The 9,639-nt window shown below is 47.7% G+C and overlaps 1 protein-coding gene across 1 annotated transcript; it reads right to left on the reverse strand.

Moving 5' to 3' along the window:
- Positions 1 to 515: 515 nt before the first annotated feature.
- On the reverse strand, positions 516 to 9,548 carry TMEM43 (transmembrane protein 43). The gene is made up of 12 exons (XM_040408220.1): positions 9,405 to 9,548; positions 8,199 to 8,342; positions 6,487 to 6,621; positions 5,143 to 5,237; positions 4,867 to 4,916; positions 3,338 to 3,407; positions 3,128 to 3,198; positions 2,480 to 2,601; positions 2,189 to 2,263; positions 1,857 to 1,958; positions 1,654 to 1,771; positions 516 to 1,106 (listed from the first exon to the last, which is right to left on the reverse strand). The coding sequence occupies exons 1-12, from the start codon at positions 9,414 to 9,416 to the stop codon at positions 904 to 906; spliced, it is 1,197 nt and encodes a 398-aa protein (XP_040264154.1). The 5' UTR covers positions 9,417 to 9,548; the 3' UTR covers positions 516 to 903.
- Positions 9,549 to 9,639: the final 91 nt, after the last annotated feature.

Here is a 9,639-nt window from a genome sequence, read left to right on the forward strand (position 1 = left end):
TAAGTATTCAGGAACGAGGCACAGAGCTCCACGCCTCAAAGCGGACAAGATCGGACATGGTAATAACATACGACAACGGGAATCTCTTTGGCAACAATGGATGGAAGACGCCAATCTGGGCCGGACGCCATCGATGTAGATTCTTCAAGGAATGGTAGGCGCCAATCTGACCCAGGCGCTATCTAAATGGATTGTTCCATGGTCGGAAGGCGCCAATCTGACCCAGACGCCATCTAAATGGATTGTTCCATGGTCGGAAGGCGCCAATCTGACCAGGACGCCATCTAAATGGATTGTTCCATGGTCGGAAGGTGCCAATCTGACCAGGACGCCATCTAAATGGATTGTTCCATGGTCGGAAGGCGCCAATCTGACCCAGACGCCATCTAAATGGATTGTTCTATGGTCGGAAGGCGCCAATCTGACCCGGACGCCATCTAAATGGATTGTTCCATGGTCGGAAGGCGCCAATCTGACCAGGACGCCATCCACATATACATTAAACAGACATCCAACATTCTTATGAGCTTTAAAACTGGAGAGAATAACTTTGCTTTACATACCTTGTAATCATCTGGAGTTACAACATGTCATACTCCAATCACATCCAAAGCAGCATTCAGAATTCTGAGGGTTGCCACTCCCCAGTGCTCTGTAACAGCTCAGCTCCCAAAATGACTAAAGCGTGCTTTGTAGATACTGCATGACCAAGTGGCAGGAGACCAGAAGAGGTCGAAAGGCTGCTCTGGATGTGACTGGAGTACAAGATGTGTAAAGTTATTCAATAGTTGCATAAAAAGACAATGAAAACAATCAAAAACACAAGTTACATTGGAGAGATTATTGCATCGTGGACCCCAGTGTCATCACCAGCGCATTCAGGACCCGAGCAGGGAAGGGCCCCTACTGGTATTTCTTGGCGGGTACGCGGGATCGGGCCAGGAAGATTATGCCAAGGGCGGCAACGCTCAGAAGAAGGGATATCAGCGGGCGATAGAACAGCCAGCCGGAGGCGATGGTCAGCAGAGACAGGGACGAGGAGACGCACAAAGCAAACAGCTGGAGACCCAGGCTGACGAGATCACGGACAACGGGAAACCAGTCCACTGTAATGGGAGCAATGGGAAATCATCAGCTGAACGTCTGCTCATATACAGCAGCCAACCTAAACAAGCAGAGCTGCAGTGTAAAGCACGAGGAAGACTGTTTCAGGCTACCTCAAGTACGGAGAAGGGTGAAAACATAAAACGGTGGAGTTCAGAATCCTGCAGACTCCAACAGAATATGAGCTGGAGCCACGAGAGAGGACAGGACGCGATTATTTTTTTTCTTCCCCCATTGTAAATACTTTTTTAGAAGTCTGCATTGGATCGTACCTCTGTTATTCCTACTGGAAATGCATGACTAAATTGGTTACACCTAGTTGTCCTTCTCAATGCAAGGGTTAAGTGTGTTTACATGGCCCGGACTGTCTCCAAATGTGTAAAGACACTACAATGCCCAGTAGTCAATTTCCAGGAGGAATAAAAGAGGAACTGCACAATATACAGTTCTAAGAAAATATGTTCCAGAATGTTACGGGGGATTACTAGAAGGGGTGACAACTTGCCCTCTTATGGGGGGCACCGTTTCCGAATATCCCAGCCCGCTCACCTAAAGTGTGGAAGATCTTTATCATGAGGCTCACACCTACGAACATCATCAGCCAGCCAGCGGCGCGCAGGGCCCAGGTCTTCATCGCGTTGCTCTGATGCTCTTCATGGAACATTTCCTAAAAGGTATACAGCGCCCCCGCATGATGAGTGTAGGTACGGGGAAGGGGGAAGACACCCGCTGCCTCCATTTATCGGACTGACCTCTGCTGTGTGACTCCCCAGGTACAGAAGCTCCAGCTGGTCCCCGGATTTGGTCTTGTAAGACACCAGTTCTCCTCCTCGCTGCCGCGCGATGATGCTCACCTGGTAGAAAGAACCTGGCATGACGACCCCTGGGTGGACTTCCCCTTTAAGTGACTACCCCAACCACCCAGAGCTCAGAGATACTCCCGACACGACAACCCCATATACCAGTCAGTGACGAGAGCCACCAGTGCGCCCGTTTTACCATGAGGTACATCATGCCTCGCACCTCACTGGCGCCTATGGATCGGCCGTATTGTCATCATTATTAATTCATCCCGTTAAATTACCGTATCAACCGATCCGAACGTCGGGCCTCCCATCGAAACACCGGCGTACCAGAAAGAAATGCGCAAATCCCCCACCTGAAAGAGAGAAATCACAGTGGTCATTACCAAGATTCGAGTCCCGTCCGGCTCAAGTTCAGCTAGCATTATCCCTACAGCGCCACCCATGTCCACAGGTAGTGTATGGTATTGCATCCACTTCAATAGAGATGAGCCGCAACACCAGACACAACCCATGCACAGGGGTGGCGCTATTTCTGGAATCTGATAATCCGGCTTCCAGGGACCACTCACCTCTGGGTTCTTGGGGTCGGCGCCCTGATAGAAGTAATTCCCACCGGCGATGACATCAGCGTGCGGATTCCTGATCTGGGACAGACTCAGCTGCTTGAAGTTGTCGACCTTATTAATCAGCCCTGGAGAGAAGACGACAAGACCCAAGAGATGTCAGAGGAGCGCTGCTCCGGGTGCGGCCTTCTGTGGAGAGCGACAACCAGCACAATGAAGCAGAGGTTGTCAGGGCCCTGCCCCTTTAAGTAGAATCGCTGAACAGTAATTAAAGGAGAGCTAAACCCAAGAGTAGAAAACACCTTTCTGGACTTTGTCAGTCGTCCCATGGGATTAGTGTCCCCAAGTCCTTTGTGTGACCCTTGGGGAGCAGTGGTCACACATGCACTACATGATCCACGTACACAAGGGACTTGGGGACCCCGTTCTTGTAATCATTCGGGTTCTCAGGAAAGAAGGATTGGTCATGTTGAATTTTACATGCCCACTCCTTGTTCTTGCTGCCTTCTCCCCATTGAGGACACATGCATGCTTGGCCGAGAGGAACGGCAGTCATATTTTTTTCCTATTCTTTACCTTTTGCCCTACTTTACTCTATGAACCATTACTGCAGCGTTGGTAATATTGCACCCTCCCGTCGATGTAGTTCCTTACCTTTAGATAAATAGTAACCTCCGACCTGAACGTCCGCTGCCACCGCTGTGTACGACTCTACCGCCATGGCACTGCCAAAGAATCCATTGATGTAATCAGTGCAGCTGTAATTATGCTATTGGCCACCAGAGGGAGCTCATATACTGTCCAGTCCACTGGACTCTATGGGAAGATTCGAGGGGAGGGGGGGGGTTAAGGGTTAGCGCTCACCTGGGGTTCCGATGGGCAATCTCTCTGTCAAAATGTCGGCTGCTGACAACCTCTGACCGCCATTCGGTGTCTGAAGGAAAAAACGCCCACCTGAGTGCACGGTCCCGTTATTAAGGTCAAAGGTAACATTGCAAACACCTGTACTGATTATACTCCAGTTGCATCTAAAGCTACATTGTGAGGACTCAGAAGTCAGTTACACAGTTAGGCTAGGTCTACACGACGACATGTGTTGCGCGACAGATAGGGCACAACTACACTGCAACATTTTTTCTATGGTGTCGCAATGCGACAGTCGCAGAAAAATCCATCTCAAATGGATTTTTTGTGACTGTAGCAGTTGCAGCATATCGCATGTCGCGCTGCGACACCATAGACTATCATTATAAAAATTGTCACGCGACAAATGTTGTCGTGTTGACCTAGCCATAGAGCTCAGTCCCTAACAGTTACTGCCTGTTCTCATCAGAATTTTGAATGCAGCTCTGGGTGCGACTAGAGGATAAGTCAAACTACTGTAATGCTGTTTACTGCCGTAGCCCTATGTGTGTGTGGTATTCCATATGTTGCCATTAAAGTGCATGGCCAGAGCAACCATTTGCCTTCCGGTTCAGCACTTTGTGGCGTTTTGAGATTCTGACGGTTTAACTCTTCCCTTAAAGGGGTCTTCTCACTTCAATAAATGGCATTTATCATGGAGATACAGTTAATACAAGGCACTTCCTAATGTATTGTCATTCTCCATGTTGCCTCCTTTTCTGGCTGGATTCATTGTTCCATCACATCATACACGGCTCGTATCAAGGGGTCACGACCACCCTGCAATCCAGCAGCAGTGGTCGTGTTTGGACACTGGAGGAAACAGTTCCGTCCCATGCACGCTCCCGCGGTCCTGGCCACCAGACGGTGCAGCGCTTTTTCCTATGGTGTTCAAGCATGACCACCTTGTATCTGCGCTGCAGTGGTGGTCAAACATCCTGGATACGAGCCGTGTATAATGTGATGGATAAATGAATCCAGCCAGCAAAGGAGGCAACATGGAGAATCACCATACATTAGGAAGTGCCTTGTATAAACTGTATCTCCATGATAAATGCCATTTATTGAAGTGAGACAATCCCTTTAAGTGAAGAGTTAAACCGTCCCATACATTAGGAAGTGCCTTGTATAAACTTTCTCTACGTCAGGGATGCCCAACCTGCTGCCCTCCAGCTGTTGCAAAACTACAACTCCCAGCATGCCCGGACAGCCAACGGCCATAAGCCTACAGCAGGGCATGGTGGGAGTTGTAGTTTTAGAGCCGCAGGTTGAGCCTCCCTGCTCTACATAATAAATGCCATCTGCTGAAGGGAGAGGACCCCTTTAAATGGAGGCATACAGAGCACAAGGCGCATTAACTATGCCAAATACAGGGGCGTGGCATTACCGATACCTCATAACAACATACACTATTTTAACTCAAAATTGAACTTGACCGGACCGGCCGCCATGACAGATAACGGGGAGTGCTCCGGAGGGCGAGTACTCACTGTAGGTGTATCTCGTCTCGGTCTTCTTCTCTCCACCTTCTTCATACTCCCTGTAGAACAGACACAAAGGCGGATGATGTCTGAATGGCTGATAACAGAGAGCAATACAGCAGCCGCCTTATGCGTTCATACAGACGCCAGGTCATCGCCGCACAGCCCGTACGATTCTGACACGTAAGTGTTTATGTGCAGCCAGCGCCGCGGGGTGAAGGACGCCTCGGGATGTTTGGGGCTGGCACACCGCCAGAGCTCATTAACCACACAGACGGTTCTTACTTGGACTCTTCGTACTCCACCCACTGGTACATCTCCACCTGGCGCCTCAGCTGCACGCAGTGCATGGAAACCCCGTAATTTGGGTCAAAAAGTGGCTGCAAAAAGGAAAAAAAGAAAAGAAAAAGATTTGTAGAACCTATTTGCAACAATGTATCAGTTTAGTCCTGTCTGTTTAGATCACTGGATACAATCGTAACAAACTGTGGAAATGATTAGGTCTGAACAGTTTTTCAGCCTGTGAATGGAAATAAGAATATCCACATTCACTGGCAGCAAGCAGAACTATTGAAAAGATGAAAAATTGAAGTATAAAGTATTTTAGAAAGTTGCAGATTGACAGAACTGCTTCTGGTTTCAAAGAAATGTTAACTTCTTGGGTACCGCCGATAATATCACGGCGACACCAAGTACATAATACTTCCCTGGTTTTAAAGGGGTTTTCAGAAATTTTTGTACTGATGACTTATCCTCAGGATAGATCATGAGTATCTGATCGGTGGGTGTCCGACACCCGGGACCACCGCAAATCAGCTGTTTGATAGGGCACCGGAGGTCCTGCGAGCGCTGCGGCCTTCCTTCTGCTGTTCCTAGGTCGAGTGACGACACGTTCATCAGTCACGTGGCCTAGGTGAGCTCAGGAGGCGAGTGCAATACCAAAAACAGCCACTATACAATGTACGGCGCTGCTGCCTTCTCAAACAGCTGATCGGTCAGGGTCCAGGATGTCGGACCCCCACAGATCAGATACCGAGGACCTATCCTAAGGATAAGTTATTAGTATACAAATCTAGGAAAAAACTTTTAATTCTTAGTAAATCAAATGTGAATATCTTGGGGGGTATCAGTCCAACCCAAAAAATGGCTGCTACTTGTGGACAGATGGTGGGATCTTCTATGTACAGTGGGTCCTTTGTGTTTTCTCAGGTTTCAGTGATGATTCAGCTGGAGGAACACCCTGTGAACTTGGCAGGCTGGGCCGCATTATAGCAGAGGGCGGAGCGGGGAGCAAGAGGCGATTGTGCCTGGAGGGTGACAATCCCGGATGGTGCAAAAATGCAACACTTCAGAAAAATCTCCAACAAGGTAAAGATGTCAAAAATCACTGACCCTTAGGCCTCTTTCACACGGGCATCATGTTTTTTGCCCGGATAAGATGCGGGTGCGTTGCGGGAAAATGCACGATTTTTCTGTGCAAGTGCAAAACATTGTAATGCGTTTTGTGATCAAATCACAGTCACAGACCTACATGGTGCCAGGTCATCAGACTGTCTGGATTACTGGATGGCAGAGAAAAGGAAGGTACTAGATTATAAACTAGGCTGTGTACAATTCCCTCACACTCACCTTCGATGTCTGCAGAGGACCAGTCAAGTGCAGCAATTTTGCTTCATTTACAGGATCGACTCTTTGGTTATTCCCTATAGGAAACACAACTGAAAGTCCCTCATCCAGAGAGGCAGCCGTCTGCACCGCCCGACCCTGTAATAACACCAATGACAGCCATCATTATACATGTACGTATAGCCATGAACATCATTATATAGTTTACATATAGAATTACCTACCCTGTACTGATCCTGAGTTACATCCTGTATTATACTCCAGAGCAGCACTCACTATTCTGCTGGTGGAGTCACTGTGTACATACATTACCTATCCTGTACTGATCCTGAGTTACATCTTGTATTATACTCCAGAGCTGCACTCACTATTCTGCTGGTGCAGTCACTGTGTACATACATTACTTATCATGTACTGATCCTGAGTTACATCCTGTATTATACTCCAGAGCTGCACTCACTATTCTGCTGGTGGAGTCACTGTGTACATACATTACTTATCCTGTACTGATCCTGAGTTACATCCTGTATTATACTCCAGAGCTGCACTCACTATTCTGCTGGTGGAGTCACTGTGTACATATATTACTTATCCTGTACTAATCCTGAGTTACATCTTGTATTATAATCCAGAGCTGCACTCACTATTCTGCTGGTGGAGTCACTGTGTACATACATTACATTACTTATCCTGTACTGATCCTGAGTTACATCCTGTATTATACCCCAGAGCAGCACTCACTATTCTGCTGGTGCAGTCACTGTGTACATACATTCCTTATCCTGTACTGATCCTGAGTTTCATCCTGTATTATACTCCAGAGCTGCACTCACTATTCTGCTGGTGCAGTCACTGTGTACATACATTACTTATCCTGTACTGATCCTGAGTTACATCCTGTATTATACTCCAGAGCTGCACTCACTATTCTGCTGGTGGAGTCACTGTGTACATACATTACTTATCCTGTACTGATCCTGAGTTACATCCTGTATTATACTCCAGAGCTGCACTCACTATTCTGCTGGTGGAGTCACTGTGTACATATATTACTTATCCTGTACTAATCCTGAGTTACATCTTGTATTATACTCCAGAGCTGCACTCACTATTCTGCTGGTGGAGTCACTGTGTACATACATTACATTACTTATCCTGTACTGATCCTGAGTTACATCCTGTATTATACCCCAGAGCAGCACTCACTATTCTGCTGGTGCAGTCACTGAGTACATACATTACTTATCCTGAGTTACATCCTGTATTATACTCCAGAGCTGCACTCCCTATTCTGCTGGTGCAGTCACTGTGTACATACATTACTTATCCTGTACTGATCCTGAGTTACATCCTGTATTATACTCCAGAGCTGCACTCACTATTCTGCTGTTGCAGTCACTGTGTACACATCCTGGTGTAAAAACAACACTTCCCTGAATGTGAATCATCAGCTCTGCGCTGACACTGAACAAGCAAGGAATGCTAGGAGATCTCAGCTCTGAAGCCTGCAAAAGTGTAACTCCAGCTCAGTTTCCTTTTTTTTTTTTACTTGACTCTTCATATCTTCTCCTATCGTCCTGTTTAACCTAAACTTCATTATTTAGGAATAAAATGTCAAAACTGCAGTGAGGGCGAGAAGAGTACTGAGGGCGAGCAGAGCGGTGACATTTCCTGTGGGTGGTGACTCGGACATTCTATGCTCTGCGTGTCCTCACCTCATTAGTGAAGAGGAGATAGAAGGAGAGGGTGAAGGCGATGAGGCCGAGCAGCATCCCCCCGGCCGTGTCGCTGAGGCGCTGAAGGAATCCGGGGGCCGCTTCACTTCTAATCGTCGTGTGTTCTCTGGAGGCATCTGCATGCTGGAGGGGGGACAGACACAGCCATTATGTAGAATTCAAATTGCTACGTGTGCTATTCTTTGCCTTTTCAAAAACTCTGCTAACTGCCACAGAATGGAAACAGTCATGTTTATAGTTTGAGGCTGACCTGGTCACAGCTGAGGGTTTGCTACAATTGCATCCAGTTCTAGGCGATCCTCTGAGCTAAATACATGAGCAGTGCAAATCTCTCCCCTGTCCTGATGGTTTGTTACAATGTATCAGAGCAGGTAAAATGTATTAGTTTGGAGTCCAGCTGTTTAGCTCATAGAGGACTGCCTAGACTGGATACAACTGTAACAAAGACTCAGCTGTGACCGGCACCAAAAGGAGTTTAGCCTCTACAGACACAGATGTTTGATATAGCAAGAAGCCGACTTCTCACAGCTGAGGGTTTGTTACAGTCATATCCCATCTAGACAATCCTGAGGTAAACCCATCGGCAGCATCAATCTCTCTCCCGTTCTGGGAGTTTGTTACAATGTATCAGTCTGGAGATAAGATGGATGCTCAACCTGCGGCCCTCCAGATGTTGGAAAACTACAACTCCCAGCATGCCCGAAGAGCTGTAGGCTATCCAGGCGGCTGGAGGGCCACAGGTTGGGCTTGCCTGGCCTACACTATATACAACTGTAACGAACCCCCAGCCGTACATAGCAGATATTTAGCCTCTGCATATCAAGAATCAAGAAGAATGTTTACATTCACAGCAAGCAGAGATCTTTGATTCGGGGAGAAATTCTCAACGGTTGAGGGTCTGTTACAGTTGCATCCAGTCTGAGACATTTTACCTGCACTGATACATTGTAACGGTCTTTCAGATTGGCGCTGTCCATATGCTTAGCTCACAGACAATGCTGTGAGAAGTGTTCAGCCCCTGGATGCTCCCAAAAGCCCCTCCATTCACTGACAGCAAACAGAGATTTGGAAATGGCTAGAATATACATAAGAAAACGGCAGAACTGTTTCCTCTATCCACAGGCGGACATCCCAGGCTGGTTCTACAACAGCTGGAAAGCAGAGTTACTAGAATTCCTGACTTACCGGTTTGGCCATGTTGGGAGCAGAGATACAGGCACTTGGTTATGGAGAAGGGGTCCTCAGGTCAGGAGCCCCGGGCACAGACGTCTGCCTCACTTCTCGCCAGCTGTGCTCTGCTCTACTCTTTACAAAGTTACCTCCCTGTCCCAGGACACATCTGCGCATGCTCTGCCCTGCTGGGGACCAGCCGCGCGCTGCATCATGGGAGATGTAGTTTAAGTGCGGGATACGCTGCTAC

The sequence above is a fragment of the Bufo bufo genome, chromosome 9 (assembly GCF_905171765.1).
Source record: "Bufo bufo chromosome 9, aBufBuf1.1, whole genome shotgun sequence".
Taxonomy (NCBI): domain Eukaryota; kingdom Metazoa; phylum Chordata; class Amphibia; order Anura; family Bufonidae; genus Bufo; species Bufo bufo.

What these genes read in the sequence shown, in the direction of transcription:
- TMEM43 (XM_040408220.1), bottom strand. An exon ending in AGGTTACTATTTATCTAAAG is followed by an intron (nt 2,602 to 3,127) that starts GTAAGGAACTAC and finishes TCTTCTCTCCAG; the next exon opens with GGCTGATTAATAAGGTCGAC. An exon ending in CCGACCCCAAGAACCCAGAG is followed by an intron (nt 2,264 to 2,479) that starts GTGAGTGGTCCC and finishes TCTCTCTTTCAG; the next exon opens with GTGGGGGATTTGCGCATTTC.